Genomic DNA, 19924 nt, shown 5'->3' on the forward strand with positions numbered 1-19924 from the left:
CACACATTTTGTGTCCATCAAGTCTTTCTGTGACGTTAGTGGAGCTTCATGTTTTAGGTCCAGAAACCAAATGTTTCTTCAGAGATATCAAGTGTGTTGCTCCTGAGGAGTTCCTTCACTGTGTACAGCTGTCCTCCATAATGTCATAACGTTGTTTTTCCAGTTCTCCTGTCCTCTATTTTAGGCCACGGTCATGACTAAGTTAGAGGGGCTCCGGAGAGAGCAGCACCTGTCAAGTGGCGTATTTCAGTTTAGGTGTCTGTGAATTACACGAGATGCTGGAAAGTGAAGGAATCCCCGTGGTAGTCGCGTTGCCTTGGCTCTCCACAAACATCGGGTCCAGGCAAGCAACTTTGGCAGCAAAAAAAGCATGAATACAGTGAAGCACAGCAAAGAGGTTTGAGAACTCCAGCTCCTGAAAGAGTAGAAAAATCAATACACAGTCACATGAGGATTAATATGTTTTCTTGAACCTTGTTGCTTTGGGATTCTGGTTGAGTAACATCTCCTTTGACATGCAGTATTAAACACCTCTCAGAGTAAATTACCTTTGCTTCGATAGATTTGGAGTCTTGATTTTGGAATAAAAACTTGATCTTGCTTTTCCCATCATCAGATGATCCTTTTAGTTGGGAGAATTTGTATCTCCACAACACTGCCTGAAATGTAGAAATAAACAAGAATTTCAACTTTAAACAACAACAATGCAACTATATATCTTTATATGCTGAAACATAATCAGTGAATTCCTACTTGTGTCATTATTTTATGTATAACTCATACTAAAAATCAATGTGGATCCAGTGAGAAATGGGGCTGTCAGTCAGTTGTGAGATATAAATATGTTATTTTTGCCATTGGGAAATTTATGAAGCTGCAGCAATTTCACCTGAAATAGCAGCAGAGCTTCAGTGATTCAATTAGTGTTGAGAGGAATAAACAAAAGAAGCTGTGCAGTGAACCGCAAAGATAATCAGTTTCCAGACAGCTGGCCACATAATTCATATGGATACGTATCTGGTATTGTAAGTAGATACTGCCACTGTAATAATTACTATAATACAAATATGATTACAAATATGAAGAGAAATAATGTTGAATCAATCATACACCAGCAATCTCATGTTGTTAACTTTTCTTTCTCATCTTAAAAATCAGCGCAGAAATTCAGAGTATCACCTCTTCAACTTCAAGCAATCTGACACTGCTCACCTCAGCAAAGGGTGGTGATCATTATCTCCCTCATGTCAATCACAAGCACTTATATCAGATCTGTATCATGTCCTTCATGTTCATTGTGTTTCTTCATAAGGCAAAACTCCCATGAGACTCTGCTTTGTTCAGTTTTATTTATATCAAAGTTGCATTCTCCCTCACAGCATGAGACGATTCATATATTCTGCCGATGTGGTGCATTTATGTGTCATGGTATTTATGTTTTGTTTTCTTTGCCGCTGTTACATGTATAGTAATCACAGGTTGGTTATGAAAATGTGTTTAGAAGCAGCATAATAATGATTCATTCACCTCCTGCATGATATTATATTAGCTGGTCTTAATGATGAAAATCATTGGTGCTGGTATAAATATTGATGTTACTTGCCCCGTGTATTATTTGACATTAGATTAGATGATATTTTGCGGTATCAGCCACTGCTAATAGCAAGACTGCTTTAATTTATAATGCAGATAACTTTTAAGGTCACATGAACTTTTTCACATTTGCGTGCTGTTTGTTTCTCACTTCAGTTCATTAATTCAGCAACAGAGTCTCGAGCAGCACAATTTTATTATCTGTCAACAACAAATTTATAATATTATGTGCATATCTAAAAAAAAACAAAACAGCCTCATTCACAAACAACATGTATGGAAATGTACTTAAATCGTGTGTAGGAGTCTCAGTCTCAGATTTAAGAAGATTTATGGTAAGTGAATGAATATATCATCTCTGCCTTTCTTCACAGTGGAGAAACACTTGTTTGATTTTAAATTATAATGCCTTATTCTGAGTTAATTTGGAGTTTAAATACCATACCAGAACTGACCAAAAAAAAAAGATATATAATTAAGACAAATGTATTGTAGAATGAATATTCTGTTAACCATGTTATCATCAACATGGCTGCCAATTTAGATTTTAAGATTTTTATTGGCATCTTTTGGCGGCACAACTTCTACATTTCTGTTGTTGCTAGGAAACTTCTCTCAATCCCGACAGCTCTGTGTCTCTCTGCAGGTCTCTATCCAGTATCATGTTGTGTTGCAGCTGACAGTGTAACATCACCTGTAGACTATAATATTCTCCTCTTATATCTCTGTGATTGGCACATGACCGCCTCCATCACATCTTTGCTTTAGAAGGATGGTTTTTTTTATAAAATTGTAGAGCAAGGTTTTACCCATCTAACATCACGTCAAATCATTCTCTCTTTATTTCTGTCACAGTGCCGAGCTGCTCTGATGACATGTTAGCTGGATTCATACTTTCTAATTGTTTCATGTCTCTTACTAATCCTCTTTTTATTTTTGAAAGCAGGACTTGAAGCAGTGTTTTTACTCTTTGGGAACTTTTTGCAAATGATACTTTCCCACAAATGGAGCAGAACAAGTTATCTTTAGAGACATGGATTATACTAATGATTGTATCTCCTCATGAACAGGTGACTTTCATCAGGCTGAGAGTTTGTTGAATCCCATGTAGGATTTCCATATTTTCCTCTTATTAATTTGTGCAAATACAGATATAAAAGAAAACTAAGAAAACATTAATGGTGTATGAATGAACACTTATAGTTAAGAAGTTATGTGTTGCAGCTACTGTACAACCTGTTAAAATACATTAAGTTCAGATGTTTCTAGATGACTTAATTAACACCTTACATTCAGCACCCAACAAACTCGATCAATTTGATGGAATGTGACAACTACTCATTAAGCACCTCGTAGCTTAAAAATAGAAGACAAACCTATATTTTCCATCCATGGCGGACTTGATTTTCTTTATTTTCTCCTTTTTTACTCCTTCATTTCCTTTTTAGTTTATTTAGTTGCATTGCTGTTCTATTTTTTCCTCTATTTTTTCCAAACATTAGATTTAGCCCAGTGAGCCTGCTTGGAGGAAGCATTAAACATATTTTAAAATATACAACTTAGAGAGACTTTGAGATTGGTATTGGTAGTGGCAGATATCTGGAGTTTAAGAATCAGTATCAGGAAGGAAAAAGTTGAATACGTTTTATACACTGTAAATATGGTACAGTGGATATCTTGGCTCTATCACTTCTGTTCTATGTACAAAACTAGAGCCATGGTGTAACATCTAATCCTGAGCCAGCAAACAGCAGCTCAACTTGTCTTACAGAGTTATATTTGTTCTCTTTCTGATTGAAACTAATTCGAACACGGGTTTTTGAAATTTGCCAGTAGCAACTTTTAATTATGGAGTAATCCCACCGCTTGTATTGTCTGAAATTGCAGTTTACATATGGATTGTGTTTTGTGCATTTCTCTCTGTAAACAATACGCTGGCAACATGTTTAGCATCCTTGGGGGACATTGTTGCTTCATATTGCAGGAATTAGGGCCAAAATCTTAGAGAACAATATGGCAGCGCTTGTGTCCTGCTCATCAACATAATGTGCACCAGCGGAGTCGTCTGCATGGCTCTCAGAGCTGGGGAAAGGCCAAAATGAACTGCAGGCAGAAGTGAGAGGTTTGAGCTTGGGGGAACAAACCGTCAAAGCAAATATACTCATATTCCCAAAATGCACACGGTGCAGAATAAGTTAGCAGCACCAAAAAAGAAAAGGGAAGCTGATTAGTTTCATCACATTGTGTGAATTACAGTTGTTTGAAATAACCCAGTGAAAGGATCTGTTTTCCATATTTTTATTGATGATACACTCACCTTTGAAGCAGCATCAAAGCACACAAACCCCATGCTGAAGTCAATTGTAAGTCCCATGAGGTGACTCTCCATGATACAGGCATATGTTTTACACTATAGAAAAGAGAACAAGATGTTACCCACAAGAGTTACACAAGGACACAAAAGCCTCTTCTGCTCTGCTGGAAATGTCATAGGGGCATTATCAATCTTTGTACAAAAACAACTGAGCTGAAACCTCCCGCTTGATTAAAATCATCACAATTCCCTGCACGTTGCCTACTGTTCAGGTGCGGACCTGTATCCTCTCCACCTCCAGAAAAGTGGCCATCTGAAAAGCCTTTTCCCAGATCAGCAGCTCGCACTCCAGCTCCACGCTGAAGAACATGTCCTCCCCGCTCTCCGTCTGGATGCTGAAGCAGTGCTTCCTCTTATCCAGGATGTCATTATCCTAAGATAACACAGTGCGGCTGCCATGCTGATCAGGTACAGATGGGCAAAGTGACGTAGAGATAACAACAGCAATGCAGTTTTCTCTGGCATTGAGCTGCTACTTTACTTTGACAAGAGAGTGTGGTCTTAAGAGCACTTGAATCCTTGTACTCTGTATCTGCAACACTCATATGAGGATAATGCATGTATGTATGTATATGTGTATATATATATATATATATATATATTATCCTCATATGAGTGTGATATAATATATCTCTCATGCAGCTTTTTATAGAATTACACAACCCTGACGGCACAGTGCCATAACGCAAGGTCAACTTACATCTGATTTGATATGTGAATCTAGATTAATCAAATTTGCCACATTACATTTCTAGATAATGAATTGCAGATAGATTCTATCTATACAAGGGACTGGAGAAAAACACATGCAAATAAATAAGTAAATTATGTAAATGCAATCCTCAGATTGTGTTTTCTACTTCATTTTCTCTCAGTATAACTAGTGTAAAGGATGCTTCTCTTAATGCTTAAGGAAAGGCTGCCTTACCTTTAAAATCTTGCACATTATCTCGTACACAGTAAAGCTTTTCTCTGCTCTGGTCCAATCCCATGTGGTCACCTGAAAATGTCACATATATTTTATGTTTGAATACATTTGGTGAATAATTTAAAGAAGTGAAAATAAGCAGAACAACTGTCACTAAACATGGCTCATTTGTAAAGATTTTCAAATTTCATTGCAATTATTGATAAATGATTGTTGGATTCAAAGCTGTCATGTTGCTGCTTGAGGGGAAGTATCCCTCATAGGTAGCAGTCTTTAATAATAAAGAAGCTTGCCACGACTTACAAGCAGGTTCCTATATTCCATTCTCCACTCACATTAGCATATTCCATTTATATCAGCACATCCAAGCTGAGCAGGCAATTTAAGTTATCTATCAATCTTTTACTATCTCCAGTACCATCGACAACGTATCCCTCTTGTCATAATCACTTAAGTGGTTGGCAGAATGTAAACAGATTTAATGATCATCATCAATGCAATACAAATGATCATGAGTGAGCAGCTTCCTTTTCTTTCCCTAGGAGGAAAGCATTATCACCCTCAACAATACATTAACATCAAATGACAAATCTCCTGTTGGGTGGAACAACGACCACCGAAAACAAAGTTTGATGGTTTAACAGGGAATCTGGTGTAAAACAAATGAGGATAATTTGAGGAAACTTACAGGGGGAGCTGAAAACTTGAAGAGGGAGGAACCCCTCAAAGCGAGGAACTTTGGTGAATACATTCGGTCCTGAACGGAGTCCTGCTCCTTCTCGTCGACCCAGCCCATGTAGATAATCTGCAGTATGGAAAGGGAAAACAAAACAGAGATGGACACCAAGGATGTGGCATGTGATAACAGAGACTAAAAGTTGAAATTAGTGGTTGAGGTCATTGAAAAACTGCTTTCATATCATGATTTAGCATTTTTTTTTACTGTTGAGAAACTGCGTAAAGGCTCAAACAGCTTCTTACAATGTAGCCCTGACTAAACAACATTTTCTGCCAAAGTTTTGGAAAGAGTGGGCAGATTGATGCCAAAAGTCTAGCGTTGATGCTACCATCAATTGGACAGATACCAAAAAACTGCATCCGTCCCACATTGGATCATGTCTAGGGCAAATTAAATGTCTTCTTAACGCTGCATTATTTGCTTCTGTGTTGCTGTTGTGTGCATGTGTGCAGCCGCGATCACTGTGTCAGTTTAAAGAATTCACATAATAAATATTTGTTAGTTACCATTTAAAACTTGTCTTGTGTTTTAGCATATACAGTATGGTACTTAAAATCAGTATTGATTCTTCCTATCAGATTAGAACCAGGTTTTCTGGCTATTTCACATGAGATTTCTGAATCCATGTACTGTGCACCAATCAGTATTCAGCAGGATTTCAAATCAAAATGTGATCACAGTTGTGGGGCTATTTGCTTACATTATCAGAACTGTCAATCAAATCTGTTCAAAGCAAACCCTCAGAGTTTAAGAGTATTAACCTCTTCATAAATAACACCAGTTTATTTTAAGTTCCCATGTGTATCATTTAAAAGGAGTGTACAATCCATTCATTAATGGTTTATAACAAACTACACTGAAGTTATAAGATATAAGGACATTTTAAGGGTTTATTAATTCATAAGATTTGTCAACAACTAGACATATTTCATATTATTACAACTGTGTTTCAATATATTGTCATTTATTATCTATTTATACACCAGCCTCCACTTACCCTCCCTCATTAATTAACACTTACATCTGCTTATAACTGCATTATAGTGTGTTGTAAACCATTTATTTATTAACTGTTTATTTCTGGCTTATAAATGCCAAATAAAGGAACTTAAAATAAAGGGACACCAAGGATGTTTTTCCACTTATTTTAACTTTCTTGCTTGTCTACTCGTGAATATTAAAAGTTACAGAAAAATCAGTTTGCAACAGCCTTAAACAAAAGCAGAATAAGACCATATAGCAGTCCAGCTCTTCGACTTGTAACAACGCCCACAGAGATTTGTAAGGGGTAGCTACAACAGTATAAATGTTATGGAAAACAAATCTCTATGGTGTCACAGTATCTTCATCTAGGCAAAAGATATAAAGTATTCAGAAGAGGAAAAAAAGGATTTAGACCAACAGGGAGATGAAGAAAAAGAAAGCAAAGCGACTGCTGCAAATGTTCTGAGAAGTGATTTTAGGCATGGACTGCATCCCACCATCACTACTCATTAAAGTCATAGTGATTGCAAACCAAGTAAAGTGTTTGCTTGCGTTCTGTTTGGAGTTTTCTTGACGGATGGCAAAACAAGCGAGTGAAAGATTCAGGACAAGCAGTCGCATCACACACTGTTTAATTTCTTAAATTAATTGTCAAGTGAATTCACACTTTTTCGTCAGGCAGAAACCAGCAACTGAATAAATATTCAAATTAACTGACTGAGGGCACCAAAGTTGTTTTCTGATCATTTCTCAGTGGAAAGACCTTAATGATGCAAACACTCTCCTTGTGTTGCAATAGCTGGCAAGAGGAGGCTGTGTCCTTTCTGACTGACTGACCTGGTTAGATTTTTAAGATAGGGATTAAAAAAATTAAATAAAAAAAAAAAAACACAAAAAGTCAGCTAAAGCACCTTTTTATTGCAAAGAAAATCTAAAATACGCAGCAGCAAACTTACCTGCTGGTTAACTGGAAAATTTCGGTTAATCTTCTTCACCTGTTGAATTTAACAAGAACATCAATAAGTTGTTAAAACATGTCCTGCTAACAATCATGTTAAATATGTCTGGGACCCAGTATGGCCTCACAATCAGCCTGATGATCCTTTAAAGAGCAAACGATGAATAATAGTATCCACACTAACATGTTCACCACAGCGCTGAAGGAATACAGTTAGACCTACTTCATTGATGTATGCAAATTAGAAAATGAGACAGATAGTCATTTCCGCGAGGACCCAAGGCTCTTCCCTAACAAAAAAAATCCATTAAAAAAATCCCTTTTCTGTTTGGTAATAAAAGCGGGAAACTACTGAGAGAGCAGTCAGGCTTTAAATTGAAACATTCTGCTCAGATCACAGGTGTCAGTCGCTCCTAATCCACACTATACCATCAATATAACTCTTTCTTAGCAGCAGAACACCAAATTAAGTCATTCACACCAGCTACTGTCCTGCTACAGAGGCAAGAAACAGTCACAGCTGCTTATTTTGAGATGTTACTGAAGATTGGGCCGAGACAGGAAATAAGAGGAAACAAGATGGGGTTTTTTTTGGTTTTGTTTCAGAGGAGCCGAAAAGAAAAACAGCCACACAGCTGTCAAGGCGTAGAGAGCAGTGACAGTGGGTTTGTTCAGATCTCGGTTGTGAGTTGTTGTGAGCAGTAACAATCACTGCAGGTCTCACCCACCTCTAAACATATATTAGGAAAGGCTGTGGCTTCTACTTCTTTAAATTATACAACAAATCATGCACCTTTTCATGTCTAAAAATACAAACTGGGGAAACTTTCACCTGAGATTGTGGATTCCCCAGAGGTGGGAAGTACCCGCAATAACAAACAACACTTACTCAAGTGCCAACACAGTTCTATATGCTGACACATGATTTGGGTATTTCCACTTTGGGAGTCTTTGTATTTCTTTTTCACAGGAATTTAGAGAGAGAAGTTGTACTTTTAAATTTACGTAACAGCTATAGTCAGTTTCACTTTCTTTTCAAGCTCTATCCACTGCTAATATGTCATGTCTCTATACTGTTATATACATATGTATATTTCCTACTATGCATTGTGATGTACCCTTTCATATGGTTCACATATGTCCCATTCATACTGTATGTTTGTATGCCTGCAGTATGTTAACACCCACACACCCATCTGTACATCCCATCATTTGTGACAAGGTAAAATAACAAGTATCCTTCAGTTCATGTGTTGCACTATGATTGGTAATATAATGCAATATAAAGTTGTCAAGAGCTTGTTATCTTTTGAACAGGCTCTTTTCTCCATACTGATCACTTAACTTTTCTGTTCATTTTATGTGCTTTTGTTGTCATTTATTTTTCTTCTTTTTATTTGTTTGTTTGATTCTCTCCTTAAGTCGAGGGGAGGTCCTTCTTAACCTCGGTCACATCTTTTTTTTGTTGTCTGAATTGTATGCAATTTAGAGATAAATATTGTACTATTTTAATATTTTATAATATTAATATGCTTTAAATATGTTATCAAATAAATGTGTTGTAAATGTGCATATAGTTATGAGGTCTTCTAGAATATTTTTACTAATGAATGAATCATCTTTTTTGTTATTACACTGCATGCTGCAACTTTTTAAAGTGGTATTCTTTCTTTTTAAGGTAACTATATAAAATCTGTCCAGAGGCTAAAGATGGAAATAGCCATAGTTTAGCTAACCGTGACACAATAAAAAAAAACAATACACACTAAATAAATTCTAACAGACACTTTCTTTCTGTAATGAGTACTTATTTTTGAAACGTACTAATACTTGCTTGAATTTAGTATAAGTATTTAAGTATTTAACCAGTTGTTTCACTTCATCACCTCAGTGTGATTGTACTTTAAATGATTACATGTGACAGATGAACTTAACTGAACCTTACCTGCACTGAGTCGTTCTGTTAAGTGTCTGACAGAATAAATTCCACTTACAGTGCAACTAACAGAGCGACAAATTGAGCTTTAAAAAGGCCAAATGAGTTGCACGTCGAAATTACAAGTGCATCAGTCACAAGAACTGTTGAATTATTTAAACTGCTGATGTAAATTATCTCTGAAACAATTATGACATAAACCAAATGTTCACAAACTATGCTAATAAATAAAAGCAGTGATCACAATTCAAAGCTCACTGGAGGGTAAGCACTTAACTGAAGAGCCGCTAAATGCCACTGAAGTAAAGCCACGGAAATTGCCCGAGAATTGAACAACACCTCTGAGAGTCTTAGCACTAAGTGTTATATTTAAGGCACAAAAACACCTGGTGCACCGAGCAGCATCTCTAAAGAAAATAGTAATGAGTAATGAGATATTTGAATGTAATTTCTACATCTGGATTAGTTCACAATCACATTCGGAAAGAAAAGGAAGCCTTCAGCCTATAATATCAGTGGCTCTGCTGTGAAGCCATCCAGTGGGAGTCGTTAGGATCAATGGTGCAAATACTTTGCAGCATAATTTACCCATCCTTCATTCAATGACGCCTTCAAATGCACCACTAAACAAATTCAAGTGTGGCTTTATGAGCACTGGGATGATGACCTCCCCAGTCACTAGACCTGAACATCACCCAACCTTTATGGGAGTTTCTAGAGAACAGAGTGGATTCCCTCCTCCATCATCGCTCAAAGTACTGGAGGCGTTTGGGTTCTTTTTCTGATAAATGGATCAATATTTGACAACAAACAGTTCAGGTGTGTGACAGCTAGTCAAGGCAAACTGAAGCTACTCTGCAAGCAAGAGACGGTCCAACTCAATATTAAATCCTTGAATATTATGTTTGTAGGTGTTTGTGTTGCAGCATTTTCCAAGGTTATGGTACATTTATTTTCATGTTTCATTGCCTAAGGTCCATCTACTGATATTTACATTGACCATTAAAAACAGAAGGAAAATTGAAGGTAAAAACAAATATACTCTGTAGTTTTACATTTTTTAAAGATCTTTGGGATCAGAATTATGTATAATGTACAGTTTGTATCCTCTGTTAACATTTGCTGGCTCCAGCTTTTCATGTATAAAAGTTTGCTGCTTTTCTGTGTTTTATATTATTGTATTATGAATATCTTTACTGTGCATGCCTCTACATAACTCTATAGTATCTGTATAGTATATATAGTAGGTTCACTGTATAGTTATTTCCAATATTGAACTATGCAAGTCAAATGAGCATCTTGTCATATCAATACAAGAGAGTATATATTGTATTATATTATATTATATTATATTATATTATATACAGAATATTACCCGGCACTATTGCTGTATATATTTAGAGATTAAGTAAGGTCCTCGTTTTAGTGTAAAGGTTCTAGTGAAGATTTAGTTGTGTTTTGCATGTTTTCTTGGAGTGTGCTAATGTCACACAGCCATTTCCCATTGTGATTAATTAAGTACTCATACACACACTATCATCTACAGTATTAGCTCTTGTTACGTTTTCCCCACAGAGTTTAGTTGAGAGATGGCAGAAGATATGAAAGAGTTATTATACCTGTTGTTTTTGGCTAAAGGGACAACAGTTCTTTTGAATTTTCAATTCATTATTTAATTCACCTTTTTATTACAGGAAGCATATTGTGATCTGCCCTCTACACTTGTTTATTGTAAACTGCAGTGCACATAAAATCCAGAGCATCAAATGCGAATGATGCAGGAAACATAAAATCCAGGTGATAATAGCTAAATAGCGAAATGTTTTAAAGGTTTAGCCATTGTAATATCACAATATACACAGTAGCATTCTTTCAGCAGGAGTCTGTAAATCCTATATTCATTCATCAGGGTTACAGCTCACTCACACACCTTCGTAAATGCCAAGGCCGGAGTGAGAATTCCACTTTCAATTGTTGAGGCCATTCTGGCAGTGAGTCATCAGTGTTATGTTTAGTACATCCCCTCACTTCGTCCACTCCAATTAACCAGGGCTCCATTATTCCCCGGAGACTCTCACACACACACATACATTCATGCAGCTACACCAATGGACACATGATAATTACAAATCCCTGTCTTTCACTGCTGCTCACTCCATGCTGTATCCATGTCATGTGGCAAAGTGACTGGTTGCATCTTTCCAGATGGCGGCTTAACCGAACAGATTATGCTTTCTTAAATCTTTTCAGAAAAGCATGGAAATATAAAAAAGTACACCTATACTGTACAGAAAATACTGATAAATGTGTCAGTTTTGTATGAGCCACCACGCATGATGGGGCTTGTTAGCAGTATTTGTATCCAACCCTCCTGCTAAGCAACATCACCCAACTGGAAACAGAGAAACACACTTTTCCACATCAGCTGGAAACATATGTTCACAATAAAAAAAAGAATACAGCATTGTTATTTCTTGCTTTCTTTTGGTATCATTATTATATAATATATCATGATGATGTTTTTTTTCTTTATTTCATTAACAATGGAGAAAGTGGACATGAATCAAAGGGGATAGAGTGATAGGGGCTGACATGCTACGGAGGTCCACTTCTGGAATCGAGCTGTCAACTTTGCTGTTATGTATCATGGCTCTTAACCAGCAGGCTACCTGAATTATAAATAATACAAGCACAAGGCTTAGCTGGAGGGAGTGGGTGTAGCACAGTGCCGGCAATGTTACTGTGACCTCAGGCTCTTAGAAATAAGTGTGTGCTTTACTCTTGGTGTTAAGACATTAATATGTGTCTACTTAATGTCATGACATTTCCAAAGGGACCGTCAGACAATCCACAAACTGAAAGTCTGTTGCATTAACACCCGACTCAATATCTTATTGGTTTACATGAGGGATTGTGAGAGGCAGGCGAGCTAACAAGTATTATTGTTTCATACTTACATTGTGCTTGGTGAGACTGGAAATGTTGCTCGCTATTGCCTGAAGCCAGTCCAAGCAGTCTTCTGCTGTGGGGAACTGTATAACTCCACTGCAAACTCCATCCACAGCTATGACCTGGAAAGCATTTTTCCTAAAACAGTCAGGAGAAAACAAAAGATCAGATTTTGATGCTTGATTTTGCAATTTCTTGCCAGTTAAGTACATACTACAAACATCTGGATGGATTTCAAACCTTCCGGGAGGCCATTAGTTTCCATTCTTTTCAGTAGAAGATGAGTAACAACTTTCAAAGACTGGAAAGTTTGCTTGCAATATGTAATTTCTTCAACTTTAGCTTATTTTCCGGAGGGGGGGTTAAAGCTTTTATCATACGCCATTATTCCATTTCATTTCATGCCAACTTGAAAAACTCAAGGCAGACTCTTAGAAAATGTTCTTTGCTCTGGGATTCATCTGAGATTTGACTGTTGCTGGCTGCTAAAAAAAACACTACTTTTATGAGCTTTTATGTAGGATGTGGTGACATGAAAAATGTGAAAACGGACGCTTTTCAGCAGCTAAATGTCAAATCTTGGATTTCTGAGCATCCTTAAAGTTTTCTGAGCAGAGCTTACTCACTGTTTCATGAACAAAATAATAATAATAGTAATAATTTAGAAGCTGTTCTGAAGCTTTCTATCATATCACATTCTTCAGCAGATAGAGTTTGCCAAGATGCCAAGCTGAAATATCCAGAAAAGCTACTAAAAGGACCGTTGCAAGATTAAGATTGTATTTTTAATCTCAGAATAAATGTAAACTCTAATACTTAAGTGCAATATATTCTTCAGTCTTATTTGTAAAATAAACTGAAACCAATGTCTGCAAATTGCTGATTAATTCATAAATGTCTTGTGTCATTGTTCTGTTAATGGGCTAAAAGATGCCAAAGCACAAGTGTGTCCATTAAGGCTCAATGCACAAGATTATTGTTTTTTATCAACCACAGTGTAGCAAGAATGGAAATGCTTTTATTGATATCTTAATGGTTCTTACATCAAGCATCCACTATTCAACATATCTGTTCAGTAGATAGATGCACAGAACCAACACAAGTGCATTTTATTGCAGACCTGATTTGTTTTAAATGGTGTTTAAAGGGATACACTAAATAGCAGAAAAGCATATTTTCACAGATGGAGCATGGCAATCTGCTCATATTCCTCAAGCATTAAATGATTTCAGCACCAACATCCTGTAGAGTCTCATTGGGAGACACCAGCTCAACGAGTGCGAACAGATGCCACCGACCATCCAAGATGAAGTCCCGCAGCTCACCTGCAGACGTCAGAGCCCGGCATGTGCTGTGACAGGCGTGAGTGGAGCAGTGGAATTAGGCGCAGGTCCACCCATCTCTTCTCCCAGCGAAGCCCTGGGGACGTGGGCCAGGACGAGCAGGACAGCGTGTCCTGCAGAAATGTTAAACACAATTTAGAGGAGCTTGATGCACATTTCAATTCAGCTCATGTTGCTGCTGCTGCCGCTGCTTTTGCATGTGCATGGGCGGGTGATGAGATCGCGAGCTGCAGAAGAAGCTCAATCACCCTCCTTAAAAGATAAATAGAGCACCCTGGTTTTCAGTGAGCAGTGACACTTGCATGGAAACAACTTTCTGGCAATGTGAACACTGCTGCATAGTAACAGAGGGACAGTTATAGAATCAAACATTCAAGAAGAGGCTAATGAAAAAAGTACCGTGTTGTTAGGATGGTAGTTCAAGTGCAGGCCACTATCACACAGAGGGGAGGAGGTCCCGCTACTCTGGTCGCTGGGAATACCTGAAAGTACGACAGAGACACATAGGAAAAGAAAACCTAAATAAATCCTCAAAATTTAGAGAAACACCTCTATCTATTTCAAGGTTTACGACTGCAGTGAATCACAGACACATCAACAGCAGTGTGTTACTTTGTTCTTCTGCACTGTGCCAATTTGTATTCAGTTGGCTGGTTGGATGGCCAGTCAACCTGGCCCATATACGTGTATGAAAGGATTTTATAAAAGCTTTCATGTCTGATGACAGGCTGAAGCTTTCCCATGCAAGAGCAATCAATTGCACCACAATGAGCAATGTCACGTCTTTCAGTTTAGCCTTAAACATCTTTTGTTTAGCTTGAAATGTGTCCTCCTTTTCTTATTTTTCTTTCTTTAGCAATGTAGCATCTTTATTTAGTACTTGTCAAGAAAAACGCTGCTGAATTTAATATTGTTATTTTTCTCAAAGTGGGTCTTCAGCCTCAAGTTGATTGCCACCAGGACAACCAATCCTAAACAGAAACAGCTATAAATACTCTTTTCTATCCTCTTCTATAAATAGTCTAATTATTTTGCTCAAAGTGGCAATTATATAATTTAAAAGTATGGTCTCTGCAGAGGTTTCTCACATGTGCAGTCTTCACACAGGGGCAGTTTCAGAAAGGCTGGAGTCTTCTTTAGGAACGAGACAGTAAGAGTCACTTCTTCACCAGCATTTCTCAAAACCTGGACCTGGAAGGTAAAAACAAGAAAATCTTTTTTTTTTGTACTTATTTTTCTTGCAGGAGCTGCAAACGTTATGGTTTTCTGCTGATTGCTTGCTGTGATGAGACAAGGTGTGCCAATGTTCGCTATGAATGGAAAGCCAAGATAATGGATTTACAGACTTGAAGTTATGCTCCTTATACACATATTTCTTGCAGTCACATTTAAAATGGGATGAAACAGAAAAAACTGGCTTTACATGTCAAAAAGATACAAATCATAAAGTGAGACAAGATAAGCTGTTGAAAGAGCTGTTGTGGTGTAAGAAAATATGAGATATGAGCTGACAGCTTACCACTTCCTCGTGGCGATAGCTTCTCACGTTTATTCCATTTATCTAGAAACAACAGTAACACAGTTGCCCTAAATAATACTGCTGGCATCATATCACTGTAGCTCTATCTTCAAAATGATTAATGAGGCAAGCACAGTTACTGCTATGGCGTCTGCACTGAAAACTGCAAACAGGAGAGTCACATCCATAGTTGCCATGAATGCAGAACATCCTTGTCTAGCTTGTAAATGTTTTCTCTGCATCAGATGAGCAAGACAACAGGGGGGATGTTTGTTTTTTTCCCCTCTTCTCTTTTTTTGCAAAAATTCATGTTACAAATGTAAGACAATCGCATAATTATCCAACACAGTTTTGGGGGCACTTGGCACATGAATTATTAAAGATACGATATGTTTTATTTTTTCAAAATAAGATGAGATGAACAGACAGGCAAATGTGATTTTGGCATTTTACCTGAAGGATGCCATCTCCAATGAAAAGCAGCCCAGAGAGTTCAGCTGGAATCAGAAAATCACTTTAATAGAAAATGCAATCGGAGAGTAAAAATGTAAAAACTTGGCTAAAAATTGCAATATACCTTTTTGTTCTTTTGATATTTTTGATATCACAACAGGGATTTTATGCTCTGCTCCTCCCTGAGAGACAAATTCAAAAGTATCACAAACACAAAACAAGTAAAGTACAGTGGATGGTGTTGTTACACTTTGAAAAGAAAATGATCAATAACACTTGTTCAGACTTAATTTAAAGAAGTTGGAGGGAGCGGCCTAATCAGTAGGGATCTAAATTACCTTGATGCTCAGACCAAACCCTCCAATAGTCTGCCTTCTGATCGTTACAGTCCTCTCCTGGAAGAGATTCAGTAAGAGGGAAGAAATTAGTTTTTGAACCAGAGGGGAGGGCAGCTTCAGAAATAAAACTGAATCACAATAAAATAATAACAACTCAGACCAAATAACGCAAGATAAAACCTAAAAAACGTTAGTGTCTGTAAGATTTAAAACTATCACCATACATATTTTCCTTGAAAGTTAAAACTATTGTTTTAGTGTAACTGTATTGTGATCTTAACGTTATCACTGTAATGTTGGTTAAACAAATAAATGATTGTGAACAACATGTAATTAAAAACCAACTAAATTAATTATAGGAATAGACAGTTTATAAGCATATTTATTACCAGAAGATTGATACCACTCTCATGTTTGAATGTTAAATATGCTGCTATAGCCAAGACGCAATTAGCTTAGCTTAGCCAAGACTAGAGAAATGGGGAAACTCGGTATGGCTCTATCCACAGCTGTATCATCTAGCACTTCTGTGCAGCACACTCATATCCCTGTAACAACACAAATAGTTATTTTCACATTTTTGTTTGTGTACAAATTAAAAAGACAAGATATAATGTGTTAATTAGTGAGCTTTAGAGTTGTTGGGATGGCTAGCTGTTTCCCCTTGCTTCCAATCTTTATGCTAAGTTAAGCTAATGGCCTCCTTGCTCTGTTAGCACACAGATGTACAGTATTTATCAGTTGTTGTTTTTTAAATCATGATTTCTGTCATTTTGCAGAGCCTTAAGTGTACAGCATATTATTGTAATCGACTACTCAGCTGCTACAGAGGGTCATCACCAACATTACTCATATCCATCCAAGAAAAACTGTGAAAAACAACATTTTAAGGATTTTTGGAAGAGCTAATGGTGGGCAAATGTAACATGTCAATAAAGTTAAATAGTAAAGTTTTGTCTAATGCACACCTTATAGACAGGTGTGTAGGAAAATGAAATTATACAAAAGAAGAACTAATTATTGAATATTATTAGTCATACACCTTCATCAAGCATTAAATTCCGTCATATGAAACATCTTTAGAGTCATAGTCTGCAACATCTGATCCAAAAAACTGTAGTTGAACGAGTCAACATATACAGATTATAAAAGCTTTTTCATTGCTTAGTGTGGTCTGTTGTATAGTATACAGATAGGTGTAGTTTCATGTTGTGAAATTGATGCTCATGACTGTAATGTTGCATTTTAAATACATCTACTGATGAGAAATCCACACCATGTTTTAAATGTAAAAGTTAAATTGGTCACCAAAGAAAAAAGACTCAGTTGTATTAGCATACCCATGTCTTTGCACTTTTTGTTAATTAGTTGTTATGTTCCCGAGGAAACAAGTGGGACAGTTATCTTTGAAGATTTTTTATGTTATTAAATGAATAATGCCATTTTGGGAAAGGTCATTGACTTGAGGGCTCAGTGTAGTTCAAAAAGAAAAAAAGTAACAGTGAATTTATTAATGGAAAGAAAAACTGGTCGGACATGATGACAAGTGTGACCTGAAGATGATAATCTATACAAAACGATCCAAAAGGTGAAACACTATTTAATAGCAACATTTCATTTATGAGTTACCATTTATCTGACAGATTTGACATTACGGCAGACATTCTGAGTATCTTTGTGCTGTAACCTTCAGTTATGTGGTATCGATTTCAATTTATTTTAAGTGTAGCCATTCAGTAACAAGTGAGACAGATTGGGTTACTTACACTTGAATAAAAAGGCTCTCCTGACACGCAGATGACATCTTGTTCTTGAATGGTCAGAATATCTTTTGCCAAGTGTAGTCGAATATTAAACGGCTCCTCATTACCTTCTTGCATCAAATAAATCCCAGTCTTTGTCTGCAAACAGTTAGAAAGATAAGATCATTCCTTATCCCTCCATGACTAAATTAACTGGCCATGAAATGAAATGTCATTGAGAATACTCATTGAAGAATGAACAAGGAAATTAGGAGATTTTGGAGATGTCTGTTGTTTTAATGTTACTTCTTTCCTTGTTAATGCTAATATTGGAACAAGTAACCTGCTCTCTGAGTAATAAACACACATTAAAACCTAAAAATAACGTGAGAAAACTGTTGATTGATGGTTGACAACATGAGAAGACAAGTAGCTATTTGTGAGTTGTGATAAGATTGTGTCATCGCTGCACTTCGCATACGTCCATGGTCAAAGAGAAAAAAAAACATTGCTCAAATTATATGATCTCATTTATTCGAACTGTAAGGTGGATGATGATGACAAATTAAGAACCAGTCAAATTAAGTGGCTGGAATCACGCTTTACCCTCCACATTTGAATTTCCCTGCATCACAAGACAGAGTGTAAGGACTGTGTGTGTTTCCAATGATCCATTTACAACATGCTAATCCGCATAAATTTGCATTCCGCTATCCTTACCCTCCCTGGCTAATTGCAATGCCTCTCCTGTCCTTGACTTAAAAAGGTCTAAATAAAAGAAGCACCTTCACCTGACAAGACTGCTAATCGACAAAAAGCCACCAATGTCAGCATCCTTGTCACCCAGGATATGCCAGTCATCAGTTAACAAGTCAGCGCTGCATGGCTGCTATTCTTAGAAAGAGTATCTCAACTGTAGGTCAAACTTAAATCAAAAGTCAGTTTATGGAGCATATTATATTTCACCCGTAATGAGGAACGTGAAGAAATGAGCCTCTGCCTGCAGCTGCAGCGTGAGAAATAAAATTAGGGGCACATTAATTCACATTATTTGAAGAAATGTGTGTGCGTCTGCGAGAGTCATTAGCTGAGTAAAATGAGGGCAGCAGTGCCATAACTGTACATCGCTGGGTCAGACAGCGTCTCACGTGATCGGGCATTGTTTGACCTGTTGTAGCACTTGGATTGTACATAATTGGTCTTATCTCTAATCCCATTTTATGTTTCACTATTACTCTCTGCTCCTAATCCCCCTCCATAATTATCTACATCATCATCTCTGATCAGATAGCACACACGTGACTATTTACACTGCCGACAGCACCAGATATGCAACAAGGACATCTCTTTCTTTCTAACCACGTGCTCTCAGATATATTGTTATGTTAAATCATTTCAGGCGTTTGAAAATGGCAAGGCACTTTCTATAATCACACTCAATTCACTGCCATTGATTGAATCCTACCAACCTCTTCATTTGAAGTCTTGAAATCCATGTGCTACTATGCAGTGAGGGATACTGCAATGGAGAAAAACAAGATTGAGTTAGACGGTGGAAGCAAAATACATGGCTGACTCGCTGCAGCAAAACCCATACAGCCGATTTAAACTACCATTGTTAGCTGCCTGCCTGTTTTCATTATGGTCCTGCCTTTCTCGTATAGAACTTAGACAATGGAGAGAAATGATTTTTCATTGAAATGTGACTCAACTGAACTGCTCAGGGGGAAAAAAATCCCCATTGAACAATCTTGGGAGAAAACTGGAGGCCATTAAGCAGCAATGAATAATTCATTAGCAAAGGTGAGAAACCAAGTATCCTAATAAATGTTTCAATATCTAATCCAGTGCTCCCAGAAATGAACTGTGTTACCATATCTGATGACTTGTCAGAGAGAGTGTAAAATTGAGTCACTGCCGGAGGAGCTGTGGAGAAAATGCCCCAGTAAAAGCACCACTACCTGAGTTTTACTGTGGGTTTTAAAAAACGAGTTACACCACCAATAAATAACACATACTTTTTAAATCATCTGACTTCTCTATGCAGACAGATAAAAAAACTAGTCTC

General features: G+C 37.1%; 1 protein-coding gene across 1 annotated transcript; it reads right to left on the reverse strand.

The window, feature by feature from the left end:
• Positions 1-232: 232 nt before the first annotated feature.
• On the reverse strand, positions 233-19352 carry sntg1 (syntrophin, gamma 1). Its single transcript, XM_053329958.1, has 17 exons — positions 19326-19352; positions 17881-18015; positions 16115-16171; positions 15901-15958; positions 15777-15820; positions 15324-15365; positions 14893-14995; positions 14204-14286; positions 13787-13917; positions 12470-12599; positions 7575-7613; positions 5584-5700; positions 4896-4967; positions 4188-4340; positions 3911-4003; positions 549-659; positions 233-415 (listed from the first exon to the last, which is right to left on the reverse strand). Exons 1-17 carry the CDS (start codon positions 19350-19352, stop codon positions 233-235), a joined length of 1578 nt encoding a protein of 525 aa, XP_053185933.1.
• Between the last annotated feature and the right edge of the window lie 572 nt (positions 19353-19924).

This window comes from Scomber japonicus, chromosome 12, assembly GCF_027409825.1.
Source record: "Scomber japonicus isolate fScoJap1 chromosome 12, fScoJap1.pri, whole genome shotgun sequence".
Lineage (NCBI taxonomy): Eukaryota > Metazoa > Chordata > Actinopteri > Scombriformes > Scombridae > Scomber > Scomber japonicus.